The sequence below is a fragment of the Herpailurus yagouaroundi genome, unplaced genomic scaffold, assembly GCF_014898765.1.
Source record: "Herpailurus yagouaroundi ecotype Mexico unplaced genomic scaffold, PumYag 511, whole genome shotgun sequence".
Taxonomy (NCBI): Eukaryota; Metazoa; Chordata; class Mammalia; order Carnivora; family Felidae; genus Herpailurus; species Herpailurus yagouaroundi.
In genome coordinates this window covers 463362-485436 of record NW_024412728.1, presented here as the reverse complement: position 1 = coordinate 485436, position 22075 = coordinate 463362, and the positions used below count along the sequence as shown (strand labels likewise).

At 51.2% G+C, this 22075-nt stretch overlaps 3 protein-coding genes across 11 annotated transcripts; 2 read left to right on the top strand and 1 right to left on the bottom strand.

Moving 5' to 3' along the window:
- GTF2H4 (general transcription factor IIH subunit 4) lies at positions 1–5770 on the top strand. Of its 4 annotated transcripts, none has more exons than XM_040464789.1 (14): positions 1–251; positions 894–1036; positions 1295–1399; positions 1749–1880; positions 2147–2243; positions 2332–2420; positions 2617–2728; positions 2864–2932; positions 3133–3216; positions 3609–3741; positions 3967–4058; positions 4732–4779; positions 4927–5005; positions 5476–5770. In XM_040464789.1, exons 2-14 carry the CDS (start codon positions 894–896, stop codon positions 5646–5648), a joined length of 1356 nt encoding a protein of 451 aa, XP_040320723.1. In that variant the 5' UTR covers positions 1–251; the 3' UTR covers positions 5649–5770. The 4 variants fall into 4 exon arrangements, with proteins under 4 accessions (XP_040320723.1, XP_040320722.1, XP_040320721.1 ...); XM_040464788.1 differs by having other exon boundaries at positions 2–194; positions 3928–4058; XM_040464787.1 differs by having other exon boundaries at positions 2–219; positions 3928–4058.
- An 81-nt stretch (positions 5771–5851) lies between these two features.
- VARS2 (valyl-tRNA synthetase 2, mitochondrial) lies at positions 5852–20322 on the top strand. 5 transcript variants are annotated; one of them, XM_040464776.1, is made up of 30 exons: positions 5879–6030; positions 6468–6694; positions 6834–6915; positions 7032–7132; positions 7437–7558; positions 7678–7744; positions 7847–7944; positions 8659–8740; positions 8915–9034; positions 9315–9426; positions 10046–10134; positions 10650–10740; positions 10974–11101; positions 11242–11345; positions 12088–12169; positions 12486–12562; positions 12643–12718; positions 13009–13114; positions 13314–13384; positions 13515–13640; positions 13862–13966; positions 14103–14171; positions 14297–14375; positions 14497–14624; positions 14743–14895; positions 15270–15476; positions 16181–16292; positions 16451–16626; positions 16798–16926; positions 20050–20322. In XM_040464776.1, exons 2-30 carry the CDS (start codon positions 6494–6496, stop codon positions 20068–20070), a joined length of 3114 nt encoding a protein of 1037 aa, XP_040320710.1. In that variant the 5' UTR covers positions 5879–6030; positions 6468–6493; the 3' UTR covers positions 20071–20322. The 5 variants fall into 5 exon arrangements, with proteins under 5 accessions (XP_040320712.1, XP_040320710.1, XP_040320709.1 ...); XM_040464775.1 differs by lacking the exon at positions 20050–20322 and adding an exon at positions 17021–17377; XM_040464777.1 differs by lacking the exons at positions 6834–6915; positions 7032–7132; positions 20050–20322 and adding an exon at positions 17021–17377.
- Positions 16211–21806, bottom strand: SFTA2 (surfactant associated 2). 2 transcript variants are annotated; one of them, XM_040464791.1, is made up of 4 exons: positions 21371–21806; positions 21043–21131; positions 19969–20066; positions 16211–16320 (listed from the first exon to the last, which is right to left on the bottom strand). In XM_040464791.1, exons 1-4 carry the CDS (start codon positions 21429–21431, stop codon positions 16272–16274), a joined length of 297 nt encoding a protein of 98 aa, XP_040320725.1. In that variant the 5' UTR covers positions 21432–21806; the 3' UTR covers positions 16211–16271. The 2 variants fall into 2 exon arrangements, with proteins under 2 accessions (XP_040320725.1, XP_040320726.1); XM_040464792.1 differs by lacking the exons at positions 16211–16320; positions 19969–20066 and adding an exon at positions 20699–20893 and having other exon boundaries at positions 21371–21623.
- Positions 21807–22075: the final 269 nt, after the last annotated feature.

The following is a 22075-nucleotide window of genomic DNA, read 5'->3' as shown; positions in this document are numbered from 1 at the left end:
CCCGCGGCGGGCGAGTGAGTGCAGTGCCTGTTCTTATCTTTCCTACTTTTCCACTCCTTCCCCTCCTTTCCTTCTCTTCTGAATCCTACACTCTGGACTCCTGTCTAGTTCTTTGTCCCTCTCCCCATCTTTTTCTCTCGTTTTCCATCGTACATTCTCCTATTCCAGGGAGCCAACGCCAGACATTAGCTCCGGTTAAGCGACGACTTGAGACTCAGGGTGCACGAGGGCGGGGGAATCGACACAGAGTGGTAGGGGGGCCGAGAGAGAGGGGGGTGGGGAGGTATAAGAGAGTTGAGTGAGAGGCGAGGAGTAGGAGGAAAGTAGGAGAGAAGTTAGGAGATCGGACGTATGGATCAGGGTGAATGCGGTATAGTCTTGGAGGGGAAAGAGGAAAGGTGGGCGTAGATTTGGGAGACAAGGAGGAGAAAGGTAGTTCATTGCTGTGCCCGGCAGGACCTGTGGGGCCGAGAAATAAGATGGGAAGGATTGACAGATTTGAAGCTCATAAGCTGATCTGACCAGAAGAGGTGGAAGGGAGAGAGGATTGGGCTCAAACAAGTTTCCTTGTCACTGCTTAGGTAAAGATGAGACAAGATATTGAAATAAAAAAAAAAAAAAATGATTTTGCCAATATGGGACTATTAACAATTCATTTGTTTGGAAATTGAGAGAAGACTGGAGTTAAGGCCAGAAGTGGGGTGAGGAGGCAGGAGAGGAGAGGAGAGGAGGTTGGTTAGGTTTGGGAGAAAGGAGAGATGAATGACATAGAAAAGGAAATCACAGAAAGAATGGGTTATTGTGGGGGCCAGTGGATCTGGAATTGGGAGGTGAGGTGAGGGATGACACTGACATGGACTGGGGGGGTGCATTTCTGACTTTGCATCTCTCAGATGATGGAGAGCACCCCCTCAAGGGGCGGACTGAACCGAGTCCACCTACAATGCAGGAACCTGCAGGAATTCCTAGGGGGCTTGAGCCCTGGCATATTGGACCGATTGTATGGGCACCCTGCCACCTGTCTGGCTGTGTTTAGGTAAGGATCCCCTTCATGGCAGGGACCACGTTGAGGAAATGTAATGGGGCCAGCACACTGGAATAAGTTATGGGTTGAAGCTTAGCTTTGGGGGGCTTGGAGATTAAAGTGTGTCAGGCCAAAACAGATGGAGTTAATGGGGGCAGCAAGACTGGTAAAGGTGTGGGGAGTGGGATGAGATGTTTAAGAGGCTGTTGAGGGCAGAGATGCAGATGAGGCAGTTTTTGATAATAACATTTTATCTCTACCCCCTTCCAGGGAGCTCCCCTCTTTGGCTAAGAACTGGGTGATGCGGATGCTCTTTCTGGAGCAGCCTTTGCCACAAGCTGCTGTAGCCCTGTGGGTGAAGAAGGAATTCAGCAAGTGAGTCTCTGCTGCATGCTCAGCCAGATACACGTTTCTCAACAGCTAGATATTCCAAGTGTTCCTTGGGACACTTCCAGGAAATATTAATGGATATATCCCAAAGCTTGTATTTAAATAAGTTTGGGAAACTCTGCATACTGTATTTTCCCCCTTGGAAAGATGTGATGTCTACAACAAGGTTCTGGTAGGTATTGCAGTAAGAAATTTGCCTTAAGAAGACACTGATTTCACTCTGAAATAGTGTTCCAAGGGATTACCAGTTCAGAAAAGGCAGAAATAGGAGACTTTGTGGGCCTCCTTGTTTGTGTTCTCTAGACACCCCCTCACCTCTTTGCTTCTGTTTCAGAGCTCAAGAGGAAAGTACAGGGCTGCTGAGTGGCCTCCGTATCTGGCACACCCAGCTGCTCCCTGGTGGTCTCCAGGGCCTCATCCTTAACCCCATCTTCCGCCAGAACCTCCGCATTGCCCTTCTGGGTGGGTATGTCACTTCCATCTTCCTAAGCTAGGAGAGGGGAACTAGGAATTAAACTGCTGGAGGGGGTGCCCCTGAGGGGCCTCTCTGGGACTTAGTGGGCTCCACCTTTGGGAGCTTGTTTAGGAATAAGTTGGACTAGATGTAGCTGCATGCTATAGGAAAGAAATGTCTTCTACTCATAGCCCATGGAGATAAAGGGGGGAAATAGGGCAGGGGAACAGGCAGGAAACTCTGGCAGGGTTCCTTACTCTTTGCCCATCCTGGCATAGGGGTAAGGCCTGGTCTGATGACACAAGTCAACTGGGTCCAGACAAGCACGCCCGGGATGTTCCCTCACTTGACAAGTACGCCGAGGAGCGATGGGAGGTGAGGACTTGGGACTCTGTCTCGGCTTGTGCTCATACTTCCACTGGCCCATAGAGCATTGTTCTCTCTGTTCACTTCTGTTTCTCAGGTGGTCCTGCACTTCATGGTGGGCTCCCCCAGTGCAGCCGTCAGCCAGGACTTGGCTCAGCTTCTCAGCCAGGCTGGGCTCATGAAGAGGTAAGGAAACCAGAGGTACATCAGATCCCTGCTAAACTGAGTGTCCAGGGTGGGTTAGGATTACAGGTGGTTAACTGAAAAAGGAGAGCTGAGTGGAGAATAGCCAGAGAGAAATCAAGAAAAAACATGAGAGGACAAGTGGGGATGGTGGCTTTTCTCTGCATCCCTCTACCCTTGTCTTTGTCTGTGTCTCTAGCACTGAACCTGGAGAGCCACCCTGCATTACGTCGGCCGGCTTCCAATTCCTGTTGCTGGACACCCCTGCCCAGCTCTGGTACTTTATGTTGCAGTATTTGCAGACAGCCCAGGTGAGGAGGCCAGGCATGCTCTGCTCTTCTCAAGACCCATGAAGAGACTACCCCTGCAGACTATTTCCTGATGTTCTCTTCCCTCATTCTCTCCCTTCCATCCCTCCTACTTTGTTTCTGTCCATTCCTCCCTAGAGTCGGGGCATGGACCTGGTGGAGATTCTCTCCTTCCTCTTCCAGCTCAGCTTCTCTACTTTGGGCAAGGTAAACAGGGGGATGGAGCTGGGGGCTTGTGTGGGCAAGCTGATGGGTGGAGAGATGAGAAGGGGAAGTCAGGTTATGGACAAAAGTGAAAGATAAGAATGAACAAAGCACAGATGGGAAAAGAGGGAATGAGTGTATAGGGTTGAGAGGGGGAGAATAGGATGTATTTTGGATTCCAACTGGGCACCTCTCTTTCCCAGGATTACTCTGTGGAAGGTATGAGTGATTCTTTGTTGAATTTCCTGCAACATCTGCGTGAGTTTGGGCTTGTTTTCCAGAGGAAGGTATGAACACCCAGATACACGGCTTCTAGGGAAGAGGCAGGGTGGTCTGTTGCCTTGGCCTTTAAAAAGGAGTGGGGTCTCAGGTGTTAGCTACACTTGTAGTGAGTATAGGGTAAGTGTAGAGTTGTTGAATCACTATGTTATGTACCTGAAACTAATGTTACATTGTATGTCAACTATACCAAAACAACAACAAAACAAAAAACAAAAAGAGTGGGTCCCAGGGGACAGTAGCAGGAAGTAGTTGCCAGGACTGAATACTTGGGTCCCTTGGAGGAGACAAATTGTGAGTTGAGGCTTTGTGCCCTGGAAGGGGTCTGTCTCAGATAGGAAGATGTTGGTTAGTGACACCTGAGCGAGGGCCCCCTGCCTTTCCTTTCTGTCTTTTCCAGAGGAAATCTCGGCGGTACTACCCCACACGACTGGCCATTAATCTCTCGTCAGGTGTTTCTGGAGCTGGGGGTACTGCCCATCAGCCAGGCTTCATTGTTGTGGAAACTAATTACCGACTGTATGCTTACACAGGTGAGGCCAGACAGAGGGCCCCAAGGACAGCAGGTTGGGGATGGGAGTGGGGAGGGAGTGCCAGTTTACGTTTATATTTACCTGGCAGTTTAGAGTTCTCTGACATTCCTCCTCACACTTGAAGGTAATGAGGGAGTCTGGGTATGGGGATAGCCTCCTTATCTTCTCTTCCTATCCCTGGGTCAGAGTCGGAGCTGCAGATCGCCCTGATTGCTCTCTTCTCAGAGATGCTTTATCGCTTCCCCAACATGGTGGTGGCGCAGGTGACCCGGGAGAGCGTGCAGCAGGCCATCGCCAGTGGCATCACAGCCCAGCAGGTACCCCCACTTGGGGAAGGTGGGGTGGGAAGATAGACTGCACTTTGGCTATGGGGTACAAGGTACTCATCTTACAGAGGCTAACATTGGCTCTGTTACAGTAGATGGCGGTGAGTTCTTTGTGTTTGAGTATAGACCATGCACACGAAGAGAAGTCAAGGCTTTAACTGTGGGAAAAGGCAGACCCTCCATGGGCAAAAACATGGGGGAGGAGGTATAGATTTGTGTCTTCACTACTAACCACTTCCTATCTGCATAAACAGCTTGGTTGCTTCACTTCTCTGAGCCTCAGTTTCCTCATCTGGAAAATGGAAATAATGACAGTTCTCACCTTACGGGGTTTTTGGGAGGATTCAATGAGAGAATAGCAGTAAAGCATTTAGCTCAGAGCCTGCCATGCAGTAAGTGCTCAAAAGTTAATAGTTGCTGCTATTTTAAAGAAAAAAACAAAACAAGACTATGGAAAGGGCAAATGTGCTAGAGCACATTTAGCAGACATAACCAATAGGAACAGCAACTTGGGACAACATCTGAACAGGGATGGGTTAAAGACAGGCATGGCTATGGATTTTTAAACAGTAAGGTGATATTTTACTGACATCAGATGACAGCTTAGGTAGCTTTCCTGCCCTCTTACTTGAGCTCCTGATCCCATTCTTGTCTGTTTTCTTAGATCATCCATTTCCTAAGGACAAGGGCCCACCCAGTGATGCTCAAACAGGTATCAAGCTGCTGGAGGCTGACAGCCCCTGGCACCTGGTGATGAAGTGATGGAAAAGAGAAAGGGGCATCCAAGTCCGGGGAGTAGACAGCTGGGGTTGCCTGGGGCAGTATTCCTGAATCTTATAGCCATTTCTTGCTTCTACAGTCACCTGTGCTGCCGCCCACCATCACGGACCAGATTCGGCTGTGGGAGCTAGAAAGGGACAGACTCCGGTTCACTGAGGGTGAGTGGCTTCTGGTGGTTGGTTCTTGGTCATTGGCCAGAAGAAAGACAATTTAGTCTTGATGAACTGAAAAAGCTATTCATGCATTTTATTTTTTTGTTTACTGCATGGGCTGGTAGAGAAAAGCTGGCAAAACACTTTTATTTTGGGGATGAGCCTGTAGTAGTAAGTAAATTGTCTCAAATCTGTGCAATTTGGATTCAGTAGAAGAGGGAATTGGGAGGGATAATTCACATTAATTTCTCCGATTTGGTGAGCATTAGTTGGGTTTCTTTACTGTGTTACATTGCCTTACTGAATATGGCTGGATCACGCTAGTGTTAGGATGAGCCCTGAAACAGACAAGCATAGAGAATTAGTTTTCAGATTGTGGTGGGTGGCAAGCCCAGGCCAATGACCCGACGCTGCCACGCAGGGGTCTCATTTCTTGCCTTTTCTCTCTCCCACCGCCCCTTTCCTGCGGACTCCAGGTGTACTGTATAATCAGTTCTTGTCGCAAGTGGACTTTGAGCTGCTGCTGGCCCACGCTCGGGAGCTGGGCGTTCTGGTGTTCGAGAACTCGGCCAAGAGGCTGATGGTGGTGACCCCGGCCGGGCACAGCGACGTCAAGCGCTTCTGGAAGCGGCAGAAGCACAGCTCCTGAGAGTGCGGGCTCAGACCCGGGCGGGGTGGGGCGGCTGCGTGGAGGCGGACGCAGCCTTAGAACTCAGGTGTTTTTTTATTTACACGCCGGACTCTTATTGTTTAATAAAGTTGTGGAAGTGAGCCACGGTGACCCCTGGGCGCCTCCCCGCGTGGCTTTTCGTTTATCCTCGTTGGACCTGCACCTTACAGCGCTGGCAGCCCACCTGACCGCCGGAAAGCGAATGGGCCCGAGTAGGCTACAGCGCATGCGCCGGGCGTGGCCCCGCCTCCCTGCACCGCACGGCTCGCGGGTCGCATTCCGGGGTCGGATTCGCTGGTTTCCCTCAGCCTTCCATGCTGCGGCGGCTGCGGGGCACCCTGGGATAGCGGCGGCTCGCCGGGTGAGCGCGCGCTAGAGCGGCTTGGTCGGGGTGGGTGGCTCAGCGCTGTAGAGATCCATGCGCTGCGACGGGCAGGAAAGCCGGGCAGAGCAGGGCCGGGGGCAGTGGGGGCGTTGTTTGGGCAGGCCGAGATGGCAATGATGAGACTCCCCGCTGGCTCTCGGGCACCCTGATGTGGACAATCTCCCAGAATCCTTGAGTCCTTTCCCCGCCCCGTGCGGTCAATCACCGTCGCGGATACACAGGTTGAGGGCAACAAACTCCGACACCATGCACTCTAGTCCTAACGGGGGAAGCGTCGTGGGGGGGGGGGTGGGGAGGGAGGAGATAGAAAGCAGGCCAGTGCTAGTAGAAGGCAGGGAATAAGGAAGACGGTGTGACACCCCACGCCCACCCACCCACGTATCCTCCTAATGTGCTCTGTCTGTCTGGAACAGATCTTGGCCCTTTCCAAGCGCTCCTGATGCCTCATATGCCTCTGGCTTCTTTTCGATCACCACTCTGGGGGCTGAGGCCGTCACAGGTCTTTCCCAGATCGTATCCCCTCTCTACCCAGTCAAAGCCCCATGGATCCTCCCTCTCCCGGAGAAACCATGAAGCCAAGAAGAAGCGCCAGCGAGAAAAGCAGGCGGTGCTGGAGGCTGGGGTAGCCCGGAAGAGCAAGGTTAGGGGTCAGATAGCTTGTTCTTGGTTTTTTGAGAAAACTTCGGAGGGGGCTGGAGGAGAGACTGGTTGGATTCCAGATGCCTGGGGTATACTGGAAATTGTTTCCCCGCATCCCCACTTTTGGTCATTCTCTCCAGTTACCTGCAGAATCCAGTAAGTCCTGGACTCCTAAGGAGGTGGTGGTGTATGAAATTCCCACAGAACGCGGTGAAAAGAAAGGTAACTAGGGAACTTGAAGGTCTTTTCTCCCACATTTTTGTTGCCCATTTGGTCTGCTGAAATGCAGCCTGGGAACAAAGTTCAGGAGTTAGTGGAGCTCTCCTCTGCTGCTGCAGATGTCTCCCGGGTCCTGCCTCCTGCATACAGCCCTCGATATGTTGAGGCTGCCTGGTACTCTTGGTGGGTGCGAGAGGGCTTCTTCAAACCAGAATATCAGGTTAGTACCTGGAAGAGAGGGGTACTAAATGGTCCCCAGCACAGAATGGCCATTGAGCTTGGGCACAGCTGAGTGTTAGAGTCTGGAGCTTACAGCTAGCCATATTGCAGAACCTGCTTAAAAAAACAGAGAACTTGTCTTCTGCTCCTGGTGTCCAAAGCGTTTTCCTGGCAGGTTTTCCCCTTTCCTATAATTTGCTGGACTATTTTTCCTGCAGTTCTTCCTGCCTCAGAGGCAGCAGAGGGTGCTGTTCCCCCAGGTAACATCCAGTCGTCTTTTGCCCTTTGACTTTTCTGTTTTCTAGACCAGGCTGCCCCAGGCCACGGGGGAGACGTTTTCCATGTGTATCCCACCTCCCAATGTCACTGGCTCCCTACATATTGGACATGCACTGACAGTGGCCATACAGGATGCCCTGGTGCGCTGGTGAGAGGGGAATGGGGCTGCTTATGGTCTTGGAGGGGAAGGAGGAAGTGTGCTAGTGTGCAGGGAGTGAGAGTAAATATGGAGGCTCGGGGGTTCCCGTGAGGGTATTTGTTTTGCAGGCACCGGATGTGTGGGGATGAGGTGCTGTGGGTCCCAGGCTCAGATCATGCGGGAATTGCTACACAAGTATGAATTTTGCCACTTTTCCCTTTTCTTGGGTGAAGGAGAGTTGTTCTCCTTTTAAAATGACCTGGTTCTCTGTTCATTTGCCTCCTTTTCTTACCGTAGGCTGTGGTGGAGAAGCAACTTTGGAAGGAGCGAGGAGTGAGGAGACATGAGCTGAGCCGGGAAGACTTCCTTAGGGAGGTGTGGAAGTGGAAGGAGGAGTGAGTACGGTGGGTGGAGTTTGCCCCCCCACCTCCCTGCACATGGAGGGTTTGGGTCCTTGCTTCTGAGTCACTCTCCCTAACCTGATGGGCTCTTTGCATCCAGCCCTAAATTCCCTCAGAGAGGGAAGCCCTGGATTCCTTTAGCATTCAGTGGGGTCTCTAAGCGTTGTGAGTGTGTGTGTATTACATACTTGAAAATGCATGAATTTGTGTGTGTGGGTATATATGTATATTGTTTCTGCACTTACCCCATTTTTTCTAGCCTAGATTTCCTCGTCTCTTTTACTTACCTATCCCTACCTTCCATCTACTTGAAATTACCCTCATTCTTATAGGTGTCTGTTATCACAAACCATTTTCTCTGTAAAGCTTCTTTGGGTTTTTCCCAAATTGGCTGCCCCCTCCTCTGTTACTGCAGAACTTTATTTCCCTCCCTCCCTCCCTTCTTTCCTTCCTATTCTGTACCCAACATGGGTCTTGAACTCATGACCTTGAGATCAAGGGTCACATGCTTTACCAGCTGAGCCAGTCAGGCACCCTGGAACTTTATACTTCTTTTAATGCCATAGAAGACCCATACTGAGTTTGTGTGCGTGTCTCCATTAGCTTCTAGAGACTAAATCAATGCCATACATTGCTGGGAGTGTCACTGGGCCGGTACATAGTTGGTGCTCAGGACAAGTTTGCTGACAAAAATCTCTCTGGGCACAGGAAAGGTGGAGAGATCTGTGAGCAGCTCCAAGCTCTGGGGGCCTCCCTGGACTGGGACCGAGAGTGTTTCACTATGGATGCTGTGAGTGCTCCATGCCTTGATCCCTGTGGGTGTTGAGGAGGTGTCTAGAGATATGTGCAGGCAGGTGGGATGTTGTGTGTGTTGGGGGTAGCAGGGTGGGAATGCCTGGGTCTCTGAGTGGGGTGATGGGCTGAGAATGGGCTGTTAGATATGGACACTGAGATCATCCCCTAGGGCTCCTCAGTGGCCGTGACTGAAGCTTTTGTGCGACTCTATGAGGCAGGGTTGTTGTATCGGAACCAGCAGCTTGTCAACTGGTCCTGTGCTTTAAGATCAGCCATCTCGGATATCGAGGTGAGGCAGAGGAGGAGAAGCAGGTCTGTGAGAGCTCCTAGGGATGATGGAAATGCCTGTGTCAAGGGGGTGTTGTGAGAATTAAATGAGAATTCATGGAAGGTGTTCAGCACAATACCCAGTGCGGTGTAAGTGCTCGGTGAATATTTTTGAACTATGACTGAATTAGGGGAGGGGGAGGTGGCTCCTGAATCCTCTGAATGTCTTTAGTTGGGCCGCAGGGCAGGCTGGTGAGTGGAGGAGAGGCTGCTCTCCAGCCCTGCTGCTGTGACTCTTCCAGGTGGAGAGCCGGCCCCTGCCTGGCCGCACGGAACTTCGTCTGCCTGGCTGCCCCATCCCTGTGTCTTTTGGCCTCCTTGTTTCTGTGGCCTTCCCTGTGGATGGAGAGCCTGGTAAGGGTAGTCCTCAGAGAGGTTGTCTGCTTATCATAACTGCTTTCTTGAGCACATGTGGGGTTGGTGGGAGGGAGCCCACCAGCCTGTTTCCTACATGGCCTGGTGGGAGGTGCATAGGGAATCTTGGTAGTGTTGGTGTTCTTGTAGGCATTTATTCTGGGTCTTCTGGGCCATGTAAGAAAAGTGCACATGGGCACTGCCCTTTGGAAGCTTGACCTAATTCTACAGGAGGCTGTTACCCCTTCTCTTTCTCAGAGAAAGAGAAGAAAGATTAGCTGGAATAGACAGAGGAAATTTCTCAACGAGTGATTAGGGCACTGAGAACCCCCAGTGTTCTCTAGCACCAAGTAAGGATTCTAGTTGCTTTTGTTAATGCTCTACCTGTTTGTTCCATGCAAGTTATGGAGAAATTCCTTAGCACCAGATAGCCTCCTGGGCTTCTGGTCATGAGCTTACATGGAAACCCCAGGCTCCTAATTTCCTCTAGTTATACCTGGGGGTCTGTTCAATCATGACTGCTTCCTGTCCCCTCCCTTTTCTGGTTCTCCTGGCTTTAGTTACAGGAGTGAGGGACCAGGGCAATGACCAGCATTAAGTGCTTGAATTTTGTCTTCAGACACAGAGATTGTAGTAGGAACCACAAGGCCAGAGACATTGCCTGGAGACGTGGCTGTGGCTGTTCATCCTGATGACTCCCGATACACAGTAATACACATTGTGCTTTCTGCCAGCTGACTTTCCTACACATAGCTTTCTCTTCCCTTCCTGTTTGATGGTAACTCCTTTCCTTTGATTTCCTTTTCCTAAGACTTGTCTCGTTTCCACTCTCCAGTGTCTCTGACTCTGTGCCTTTCTTTTCTTGATGTCCTACTTAGTCTCTAGCTTAGCAGTTGACAAATTATTGCCTGTGGGCCAAACCCATCCTACTGCCTGTTTTTGTATATCCGCACTTGCATGTTTTATGTATTACCTGCAACTGAGTATTATTACCTAACTGCGCTGCATTGGCAAAGCAGAGTAAATGTGCAGAGACCAAATTTGCCTTGTGGCCTGCAAAGCCTACAATAAACTCTGGCCCCATGAGAAAAAGTTTAGTGACCACTGCTCTAGCTCTTTACCTTCTGGTTTTCACCCTCTTATTCCCAGAGTTTTTTACATTCAGCCCAGACCTTTGCACCCCACACGTGTGCCTGGCCTTGATCTTGCTCTCTTCCTTTCAGCATCTGCATGGGCGACAGCTTCGTCACCCCTTGACTGGGCAGCTTCTCCCCCTCGTCACAGACTCTGCTGTTCAGCCACACATGGGTACAGGTGGGTGGAGGCCACGGGAGGGAGAGCAGACTGGGGATTCTGGAGGAGTGGGGAAGCATCAGGAAGAGGAAGAAAGGAAGGGAGGGAAAGCCTTTTCTGGGGTAGTCTCAGTGGGGAGTGGGACAAAAAGGAGGCATGGACAGAGAAGAGAAAAGAGAGATGGGGGTGTGGGCGACAACGAAATCTCTGGAAAAGGTCAGGGGTCAGTGTTCATGGTGGTTCTGTACCCCCAGGGGCAGTGAAGGTGACTCCAGCACATAGTCTTGCTGATGCTGAGCTGGGAGCCCGACATGGCTTGAGCCCTCTGAGTGTCATTGCAGAGGATGGGACCATGACTTCCCTCTGTGGGGATTGGCTACAGGTGGTACTGGCCTCAGTGTTACCCCATCCTTTGGGAGCACCCTCTGCCTTTCCTCAATCCTCCCTCTCACACTTTCCTCAATCCTTCCTCTCACACACACTTAGTGGCCTTTAACCTTTACTGTTACCATTTTTCCCCAGGGTCTTCACCGATTTGTGGCCCGGGAAAAGATTATGTCTGCACTGAGGGAGCGGGGCCTGTTCCGGGGCCTTCAGAACCACCCTATGGTGCTTCCTATTTGCAGGTAACCCCATTTTAACCCTTTTACTTAGGACTTTTCTGGGAAGGGAGTGGATGAAGCTAATAGTGCAATAGGAGGGACTCCATACCGCTTGCAAGGGAACAGAAGCTCTGTGTCAGTTTTTTTTTTTTTTTTTTTAATTTTTTTGGTTTATTTATTTTTTTGAGAGAGAGAGAGAGAGAGAGAGATAGGGAAAGTGTGAGTGAGGAGGGGCAGAGAGAGAGGGAGACACAGAATCTGAAGCAGGCTCCAGGCTCTAAGCTGTCAGCACAGAGCCTGATGTGAGGCTCGAACTTAACATGATGATATCATGACCTGAGCTGAAGTTGGTTGCTTAACCGACTGAGCCACCCAGGTGCCCCTGTGTCAGTTTTTTTTTTTTTTTTAATTTTTTTTTATGTTTGTTTATTTTTGACAGAGAGAGAGAGAGAGAGAGAGAGAGAGAGAGAGAGAATATGAGTGGGGGAAGGGCAGGGGGAGACAGAGAGACACAGAATCTGAAACAGGCTCTGAGCTGTTAGCACAGAGCCTGACACGGGGCTCTAACTCACTGACCGTGAGATCATGACCTGAGCCCAAGTCGGATGCTCAATCGACTGAGCCACCCAGGTGCCCCTCCCCTGTGTCAGTTTTATTTGCTGCTGTATTCTCAGGTCTGAGGGCCTGGCATGTAGTATGTACTATGTCCCAGTGGGGAAAGGCACAGGGCCTGAGGAGCAGCAGACTCACCCTGCCTCTTTCTCAGCCGTTCTGGGGACGTGGTAGAATACCTACTGAAGAGCCAGTGGTTTGTCCGCTGCCGGGAGATGGGAGATCGAGCTGCCCAGGTAAGGCTGCAGGGTGAGGAAGGAATGGGAATTCCCTGAAAATTGGAATGAAAAAACAGAAGCTGGGGCCCTCCTGCCCCACAGACCTCTGGCCCTGGCATTTGAGAGGAGAGCTGTGGGGATGGAGGTAGGGAGGCCCAGAACGGGCTGGCGCACATTCCAGTCAAACCCCAAATCTTCCCAGGAGCCTCTGGAGGTCTTTTATGAGTAATAGCACCACCTCAGAGGACGCTTGTCTCATCTCAGGAGGGGTGCTGGTGTAGGAAGCATTATCTAAGCTTTTTTAGAAGCATTATCTAAGGGCCTTTTTCTCCAGGCTGTGGAGTCAGGAGCTCTGGAGCTCAGTCCCTCCTTCCACCAGAAAAACTGGCAGCACTGGTTTTCCCACATTGGGTAAGGGTAAGGGACTCTATGGAGGTGGGGTGGGGCGATGCCCTGGTTATGCTGAGAAATCACTGGCGTCCTCTTGGCAGAGACTGGTGTATCTCCCGGCAGCTGTGGTGGGGCCATCAGATTCCCGCCTACCTGGTTGTAGAGGAGCAAACGAAGGTTGGTAGGAGGAAGGGGACGGGGAGGGCTGGGCACGGCGGAAAGAGAAATAGCCATAGCGCAAGCATCAGAGACTTTGAGCACCCGTCCCAACCCCCTGCCTTTCTAGAGCTTCAATGGTCTTAGTCATGTAACCCACTGCAGGATCAGAGCGCCTGAGCGGGCACTTCTTCATCTCACTGCCGGAGGGGGTCGGCCATCCCTAGACCACATGGGAGAACACGAAAGTCGGTGATGTTTCACACTGGCAGAACTTCCTTGTTCTCCCCCACCCCTTACTTTTTCTGTAGGGTGACAGGGAGGACTGTTGGGTGGTTGGGAGGACAGAGGCCGAGGCCAGAAAAATAGCTTCAGAGCTGACAGGGAGACCAGCGGCAGAGCTGATCCTGCAGAGGGGTGAGTGTCTGTGTTGTGGAGGGCAGGGGAGAGCGTCTGGGCCTTTGAGGGGGCAGATACTGAGGTGGAGGAGGTGGGGTTAGGAAAGTTGGGAATGGGGCAGAGTGCCATGGTCTCTGTGGGTGGGGTTGGGCTGGAAAGGTACACAGTTGTGGGCTGGAGGTTCCAGTTGTCCCCCATTCCCTGTTCTGTTTCCCAGACCCTGATGTCCTGGACACATGGTTCTCTTCAGCTCTTTTCCCCTTTGCTGCCCTGGGCTGGCCCCAAGAGGTGAGGCGAGGTGAGGGGAGGAGAGTGAAGGTGGGGATGATGAAGTAGACACTTGGCCTTCCAGAGAGCCTCAAGGAGAGCTGCAAGAACAGAGCTTGGGCCTCTCACTGCTTAATCTTTTTCCTCCTAGACCCCAGACCTCACTCGTTTCTACCCCCTGTCACTTTTGGAAACTGGTAGTGACCTTCTGTTCTTCTGGGTGGGCCGCATGGTCATGTTGGGGACCCAGCTCACAGGGCAGCTCCCCTTCAGCAAGGTAACAGCACTTCAGTGCTGAGCCCCTCTTGTAGACTCCCCAGTCTTCCCTAAATCTTGTTCTCTGTTCTAGTCCCTAGTGAAGTATTTTCTGTGGTCCCAATTCCTTTTTCCTGATTCTCTTCCTACCCTAACCCCTGTTGCATGGAGGCCAGAGATTCCCTGGGCACTTCCGGGGAAAGGCTCCCCTAGCCCCTCTGCTGACTCCCTCCATGTTCCCAGGTGCTTCTTCATTCCATGGTTCGGGACAGGCAGGGCCGGAAAATGAGCAAGTCCCTAGGGAATGTGTTGGACCCACGAGACATCATCAGTGGGGTGGAGCTGCAGGTCAGGATGAAATTTGGCAAGGGATGGGTTTGTGGGAGAGAAGAACGGAGCCTGTGGAGAGGACCCTGGTGGGTCCTGGGTGGGGCCCTTGTAGCAGCAGGGTCTTTGACCAAGGCCGGTGAATTACCCATCTCAGGTGCTGCAGGAAAAGCTGAGGGATGGGAACTTGGACTCTACAGAGTTGGCGATCGCGGCTGCAGCACAGGTGAGTCACCAACGTCCACTTCATCTCGGCCTCTAGCTCGAGGCCTCTGGTTTTCTTCACAGCCCAGGTTTCTGATCCTGCAGCTGCGTAGGCATCTGCCACTCCTCTTCTCCCTCTGGTTGTAGAGAAAGGACTTCCCTCATGGGATCCCTGAGTGTGGGACAGATGCCCTAAGATTCACCTTGTGCTCCCATGGGGCCTTAGGTAAGCCTGGGCAAGGGAGGGGTCCGGGCTGTAGGCACCCTTGTAGAGGGTGGGGCAGGGTCAAGGATTCCCTGTGCTGCTGCCACCCACGTGTACACTCCCCCTCTTCCTATTCCTCTAGGGGGCGACTTGCACCTGTCTGTCTCCGAAGTCCTGAGTTCCCGGCATTTCTGCAACAAAATCTGGAATGCCCTGCGCTTTATCCTCAATGCCTTAGGGGAGAAATTTGTGCCCCAGCCTGCAGAAGAGGTAAGAGAGAGGCTTGGGATGCAGAATCATCAGGTCTCTGGGGGCTGAAGATGGCATTGGAGCGAAAGGACACAGGGGAGTCGAGTGGTCCCATCCTGAAGCCCTTTGCTGCCCGCAGCTTTCCCCTTCATCGCCCATGGATGCCTGGATCCTGAGCCGTCTTGCCCATACTGCCCGGGAGTGTGGGCGAGGCTTCCTTGCCCAAGAGCTCTCACTTGTCACCCATGCCCTGCACCACTTCTGGCTCCATAACCTCTGTGATGTCTACTTGGTGAGTAGACTGGGGTCATGGCATGGCATTCCACTCCTGTTACCTGCTTCCTGTTCGCCTTGAGATCCAATTCCCTGGCAAAGGGCTCTGCCTCTTTTTGATAGGCCGAGAACTCAGTGCTTTTCTTCTGAAACTGTGCAAACCACACTGACAATTTTATACACCTCCCCACAGTCCTGAGAATCCCTGCGCTAGATTTCTACATCTCAGTTGCTCCAGAGTGTGTTCTGGGACAGCCAACGGGGTCCAAGATGCCCTGTGCTCCTGCCCATGTTCACCCACAGCACTCTTCACTGTCAGGGCAGTGAGTGTGTAGAGAAAGGACACAGATAATGGCCTGGGCCTGTTCCCTGACCCTCTGGCTCCCTCCCCAGGAGGCTGTGAAGCCGGTGCTGTTGCACTCGCCCTGTCCCCAAGGCCCCCCTCAGGTCCTGTTCTCCTGTGCTGACATCGGTCTCCGCCTCCTCGCCCCACTGATGCCCTTCCTGGCTGAAGAGCTCTGGCAGAGGCTGCCCCCCAGGCCTGGAGGCTCCTCTGCCCCTAGCATCTCTGTTGCCCCCTACCCCACTGCCTGCAGCTTGGTGAGTACGCATCCCTGATGTCTGGGTATGGGACCACTGGTGAAGGGCTAGGGAGCAGTCTTCTCAAAGGGTTTGCTGCTGTAGGGTCCTCAACAATCGTGATTTGTACTTTAGTGTAGAGTCTTTAGGAGGATGGGTTGTTCTCACAGGTCTGTGTTGGGGGCAGTATTAGCCCCATAGACAAGAGCAGAACTTTGTCCCTAGACTGACCATGCCTCAGTTCTCCATCTTTAAACCAGGGGTAGTAATAGTTAATAGCATGGTTGTGATGAGAACTAGATGAGAACTAATAGGATGGTCCCCAAATTACTGCAGTTTTAAGCTTTAATAATTTCAGAAGGAAAAATACTACAGACTCACCCAAAAAATAATTTTAAAGTTTAATTATTTAAATTTCTTTATGCTTATTTGGTTTTGTGAGTTTTCAATGATACGGTTTAAATTCCAACTTACTTTTGGTTGTTTGGTATATTTGACCAGAACAATTAACAGACATCAACACAAACATCAACTAAGACGTCCTTAGATGGTACCCCAGGTTTTGCTGGGTTCTGTTCCTTGAGGTGGTGAATTTTGTGTGTAGTGGAGAGGAGAGAGTATGTTGCCCTTAGCAGATCAGGGTGGTCAGGTGGAGAGTAGAGCCAGGAGAGCTGATATCAAGTCTCCCAGGGGCCTGCTTATCAGCTCTGGGTCTTCATCTCCAGGAACACTGGCACCAGCCAGAGCTGGAACAGCGCTTCTCCCGGGTCCAGGAGGCCGTGCAGGCACTGAGGGCTCTCCGAGCCACATACCAGCTCACAAAGGCCCGGCCCCGAGGTGAGATGGGTCCTGGGCTCCTGAGTCCCTGCAGAAAGAAGGGGTTGGTGGAGGAGTGGGGAGAGCCTGGAGGGCAGAGCCCAGAGTTAGGAGGTGCAGGATGGGGAGGGAAGCAGGATCTCATGCTTTGACACTGACGGTTTCCCTTTCCTCCTCAGTGCTGTTGCAGAGCTCAGAGCCTGAAGAGCAAGGCCTCTTCGAGGCCTTTCTGGAACCTCTAGGCACCCTGGGCCACTGTGGGGCTGTGGGCTTCTTACCCCCAGGTGTACTGGCTCCCTCTGGCTGGGCCCAGGCTCCACTCAATGATACCATTCAGGTGTACATGGAGCTGCAGGTGCTTAGAGGAGATTGGAGGGGGAAGGGAGGGATTGAAAAGGATGTTGGGAGGAGGGCAAATGGTAGGTTCTGTAAAAGTGAGAAGGGCTCCTGAGAATGGGGTGGAGACAGGTACTGGACAGGCTGCAGATGTTACAAAGAAGGCTGAGCCTTTTCTGTTCTTCCACAGGGGCTTGTGGACCCCCAGACCCATCTATCTCTGCTAGCTGCCCGAAGACACAAGTTGCAAAAGCAGCTTGATGGCCTCATGGCCTGGACCCCATCAGAGGGGGAGACGGAGACTAAAAGGCAGCAGAGGGTGAGGCTGGAGGAAGCCTGATTCCCTGTGGGAATGTGGGCTGGAGGGGATGGGCCTTATATCTGGATCCTCACCTGCTTCTCTTCTCGGCTAGCTTTCTTCCCTCGAGTTGGAATTGTCGAAGCTGGACAAGGCGGCCTCTCACCTCCGGCAGCTGATGGATGCATGTCCTAGCCCCAGAGAGCTCTGAGCTCCAGCTCACTATATGGTGGTTTTCTTCTCTTCCTGATCTGCTTTTGAGGACAGACAGAATCTAGCAGCTGTCAAGCATGATGGAGATTCTGAGACCTTGTGGCTCACTTCCCATATTTCGTAAATAAGGAAACCGATTGGTTTGGTCAGTGTCACTGGGTGTCCTCAAGATGCTCACATTCCTGCCCAGCCTCCCTCTTACTCAGTCCTACCTGGAAGTTTAGGAATGAGATAAACTTGGTCTTTTTATTCCTCTTTCTCCTAGTGATGACTTTCTTGCCTTTCAATTGTTCCCTGAGGCTTTGGTCTAGGAAAAGAGGGGGGCTGCCTCTTACCCTGGGGCTAAGCCTGGGGCTCTGGGCTGCAGTGGGAGTGTGCATGCTGGCGGTGTCTGCCTTATTGGAAGAAAGAGGAGCGTCCTGCTAAGGCCTGGGTACTGTGACTCGGGTTCCACCTACTTCTTGGAATTACTGACAGTGTCCTGGCTCCTGCAGGCCATTTCTCCTCACCAAATGGAAGGTACCCCGCTCCTTGGCTTTATCCTGGGGTGGGGTGTGCTAAGAGGAGCAGGTACTTCCTCTGGGCCTGAGGGGCTGCAAGGCACGCTGGGGCTTGAATGCTGCCCCTGTTCTGTGTATCTGATACCAGACTGCCAGGGACATCTTGACCAACCTACAACAGATGTACATCCCCACTGATGCAGACACCCACTGATCCACCCTAAACACCTTGTGTCATCTCCGTGGAATTCAGGGACCTGCCTCTTACATGCCCAAGTTATATTCTGTCTAGCAGCTCTGAGGCTATTACTTATGGTAGGCCTATCATGGTCTGTAGCTTCCATGGTGCATTTAATCCTCCTGAGAACCTTAGGAGGTGGGTGTTGGCTCCATTTTGGAAATGAAGAAATGTGCTCGGAGAATAAAAGTAACTTGTCCAAAGTATCAACTGGGATTCAACCCAGTACATAGGTGCAGGTTCATTTTGGCTGCTCTAACCAAGCATCAAATATAATGGTGGGTTAGGCAAGGTGGACATTTCTTTTGCTGAGCAGAGGCAGTTCAGAGTTCTGTAATAAAGGAGGCCCACACCCCATTTAATCTTATTTCCTGCCATTCTGATACACTGTTTCCAACTCTAGGTCTAAGATCTGCTCCACCCTACCCCCACCCCCATCCTACCCAGAGAGAGGAGGGAGAGGAGGGGTTGGGCAGCTTCCTTTCTGTCTTCCCCCAGTTCAAATATTTCTATATGCTGGGAACTATTCTGGACCCTTGGATTCATCAGTGACTGAAACAAAGGTCTTTGTTTACTTTAATTCTAGCAAGGAGAGTCAAAAAGAACACATGTAAATAAAGTAAACTATACACTATGTCTGAGAGTCATAAATGCTATGGGGAAAAAAGGGTAGAATAAGGCAATGTGGAAAGGGACAGATTGTAGTATTAAATGGGTCAGGGTAGAACTCACTATGAAAGTGAGATTTAAGCAAGGACTTGTAGGAGGTGCAGGAATTAGCCAAGTGGATGCCTGGGAGAAGAGTGTTCCAGGTAGAGGGAAGAGCCGGAGCAAAACTAAGATGGGAGCATATCCTGAGTGCTCAAAGAGCAGCAAGGAGGCCAGTGTTGGGGGGAAGAGTAGGAGATAAAGTCCATTGTGGGGTAGGGAGTCAGGAAAGCTCAAGGCAGATCATCTAGGGCTGTGCTGTCCAAAATGGTTGCCATTTAACGAATTCAAAGTTAAGTACAACTAAACATTCCGTTCCACAGTCACACTAGCTACATTTCAAGTGTTTGATAGCCACATGTGGCTAGTGGCTACCATATTGGTCAGTGTAGGTTCTAAAACATTTCCATCATGGAAAGTTTATTGGAAAGCACTGGTCTATGACCTGTAGGCTACTGGAAGGACTTTGTTTTCTTCCCTCAAATAAAAGTGCCTCTCCTTTCAGAGATGTCATCAGGAAGTTGTATACTGCCTTTCTCCTTGTAGCTGTTGCCATTCCTAGCTGACAGGCTGGGAAATACGATGAGCTGTGTGCTAAGCTAAATGTAAGTGAGCCATGTGCTCAGCTAGAATTTACGTGATTACCCAAAAGGAGAAGAACGGCAATTAGGTGTGTTCAATCCCAAAGCATTCTTTTCCCTGTACTGCTCTGTCGAGTCTTGGAAGAGAGTTTTTTTGAGGAAAGAATCTGGAAATCACAGCCTAGTGATCCCAGGCCCTGAGATGTAGGAATCAGGTTGAGAGGCAGTTAGCTGTTTGCTCCTTGGAAATTCAGACATCCAGTTCCCCAACTTGGGTAGGGCCTACACACCTGACCCATGAGTGTCACCTGCACCTAGTGCAGGCAAAGAACAAGTCATGGAACACTGGGGCCCTTTTTAGCTCTCAGCTACCTCTCTTCCAGGTTGCTGATCCCAGGATAGTTGTAAAGGAAAATAGAGGAATTTTGTTTTGGAAGTTTTTTTGTTTCATTTCCCACTTGCAATTCCCCCCTCATCTTCAGGGATGCTCTATTTGGAGCCGTTGCCTTCTCCTCCCTCCAAGGAAGTCAGCCTCTAATTTCCCATGGTGGTGATACTGGGTAGGTGGGGAGTATGGTAGGTAGGGGAGAGGACTGTGGAGAACAGGAAACAGTCACATCAGTACCCCCAAATGGTCAAGTTTGAGCTGCATGATTGCATTTTGAGAAAGCTGGTAAGAAGTCAAGATCATCTTGGGTGAGGAGACAGGAGTGCCTGCCTCAAGAAAATCAGAAGGAAGACCTTGGACCCTTGAAGGGACTAGGACTTCTATGTCAGGACCATGGTTGAATTTTAACAATCCCTACTACCCAGGCTCACTTACCTGCCCATGTACCCTACGTAGCTTCTCCATGTAATGCTCACAACAGTCCAAGCATCAGGTACTATCATTCCCACTTTGCAGGTGAAGAAATGGAGGCTCTGAGAGATAAGAAATTTACCCAGGACTCAAGCGTGGGCCTGTGGGACTGTATGTCCTCACAGCCAGCACAAGCTTTGCTAGCACCCACCCTCCCCACCACTCACACCTGGCTGGCCGGATATCCTCTCACAGGTGGAACCTCTCATCTATCGCTGGAGCTGCCTCCCAAGCAAAGAAGGATGAAATGAAAATCTTGCTTAAGTCAGGGCATTTGTCTGGTGTCCACTGCTAATGGACCTAAAGTGAGTAATTTACCCTCTGTAAGCCTCAGTGTTCATCTGTAAAATTGGACAGTGACACTTATTCTACATTCAAGATCACTGCAAGCATTGAAATGGGAAAGCATCAAGTCTGGAACAAAGTAGGAATTCAGTACATTTCTTGCCTTTATTCCTAGGTATTCTGAAGATCTCAGCTTGAAGTGTGTATTCATGCACATGCATGTATAAGTGTGGTGCGTGGGTCCTCAAACAGTTAACTTCCCAGATTCTTTCTAGGCCTTTCACACTGGTGTTGAGGGAGAGGGTGTCCATCCCAGAACCCCTCTGCTTAATAAGGGGGAGAGTCAGAGAGTTTGGTGTCCAATTCTATTTTCCTGCCAGCTCTCTGTTCACAAACCCACAAAGGCAAGTCATTGAATTCATCATATTTACTGCCACTCGGCAGGGTTTAGGGCATCTTTCCTGTACCTTGGTGGTCAAATGCCTGGGCCAAGGGAGGACACAGGTTTCAACTGTTCTCAGACTTTGCAGATGGCACGGTGCGGGGATCCTGCATGATGGAGGGTGACATTGGTCCCAGGTGGGAGGTGGAGGAGGAAGCAGAGCTGGGGAAGAGAAAGCGTTAGAAGGAAGGGTGTAAGATGGCTCTCACTCACCCCTTGGAGATGGCCAGACCCCAGCAGAGAGGCCCACACTGACTCAGAAACACACTCAAAGTTCACACAGCCTCACATTTCCCCTCCCAAAGAACTACCTTTTCGAGCAATTCCAGGAAGCTGGAATCATAGGAGAAATTTGCTAGAAGGGAGTCCTTCAGCTTCAGCTGCAAAATCATTCTTGGCCCTAGGGATCAAAAAATACAGCTTAGTGTCCAATTATTAGGGCTATATTCCTTCAGAGATGCGGGCACCCCTGCCTCCCCCACCCCAAGTTGCTCTTCCCTGACAATGCCCTTCAGGACCCACTCGATGCAGGGGTTCAGCCCCAGACCTCTGGAAGCTCAGGACTGGATGCCTCTCTTACTCCCCTCTTTGGCCTCTTCCTGCTATGAGCACCCAGGCATCAAACCCTCCAGCCCTCACCTGTTCCCTGTGAGCTGCTCAGGAGTGTCAGGAAGAGGAAGAAGGGCAGCCTGGCCCCCATTGTGGCCACCTCACTTCTTGCTTCTCTGATGGACAGAAGAGATGTCTGAAGCCCCAGCTAGCTTCTCCTTACCAGGCCTGCCTTTCTATACTCCACTCAATCCTTAGCATAAGTGTTTGGGTGGGAAATGGGAGAGGGAAGCTGGGTAACTGGATTTTCCAGTTCTCCCAGTATGGCTTTGAGGACCCAGAAGAGGGCCATTCACTGGGCTGTTGGGGAAAATAGAAGGTGGTCCCCTTTCCTCAATCCTGTGCCCCACCCGTTCCCTATGTCTGGAGGCTTTGATGGGGATGGTGCCCAGTTCTACAGAGAGGGAAGTTAAGGAGGTGTCCCTCCTGTAGGTGTCTGGGCCCCACCTAAGCCTGGGCCTCTACTTGTTCTTTAGGGATTAATTATTAACAGCAATTAATTTCCATCATTCATGCCACCAAAGGGCTCAGGAATGTGGGCCCAAAAGGGAGGGGTAGATTACACCAAGTTTCTTCCCAAACCCAGGTATCCTACTCCCCCAGGCACACTGGCTTTCTGTGAGAAATCTGGGTAAAGGGGGAACTTTCATCCTTGAATGTTTTGTATTAGTTGTTCTAAAACATCCTATATACTCAGGTGGAGACATGAGTTTCATCAAATACTCTCCCACCCCC

Excerpts from the sequence above, each read along its gene's own strand:
- GTF2H4 (XM_040464788.1), top strand. The coding sequence starts at position 894 with ATGATGGAGAGCACCCCCTCAAGGGGCGGACTGAACCGAGTCCACCTA. Across the intron at positions 2,933-3,132 it reads GCTTCTCTACTTTGGGCAAG|GATTACTCTGTGGAAGGTAT; the intron begins GTAAACAGGGGG and ends TCTCTTTCCCAG. Across the intron at positions 3,742-3,927 it reads CCGACTGTATGCTTACACAG|AGTCGGAGCTGCAGATCGCC; the intron begins GTGAGGCCAGAC and ends TCCCTGGGTCAG.
- VARS2 (XM_040464775.1), top strand. The coding sequence starts at position 6,494 with ATGCCTCATATGCCTCTGGCTTCTTTTCGATCACCACTCTGGGGGCTG. Across the intron at positions 13,385-13,514 it reads CCCTGGGCTGGCCCCAAGAG|ACCCCAGACCTCACTCGTTT; the intron begins GTGAGGCGAGGT and ends TTTTCCTCCTAG. Across the intron at positions 14,625-14,742 it reads TGCCCCAGCCTGCAGAAGAG|CTTTCCCCTTCATCGCCCAT; the intron begins GTAAGAGAGAGG and ends TGCTGCCCGCAG.
- SFTA2 (XM_040464791.1), bottom strand. The coding sequence starts at position 21,431 with ATGGGGGCCAGGCTGCCCTTCTTCCTCTTCCTGACACTCCTGAGCAGC. Across the intron at positions 21,132-21,370 it reads GAGCAGCTCACAGGGAACAG|GGCCAAGAATGATTTTGCAG; the intron begins GTGAGGGCTGGA and ends TTTGATCCCTAG. Across the intron at positions 20,067-21,042 it reads TCCTGGAATTGCTCGAAAAG|AGCCTCCATTTCTTCACCTG; the intron begins GTAGTTCTTTGG and ends CTTATCTCTCAG.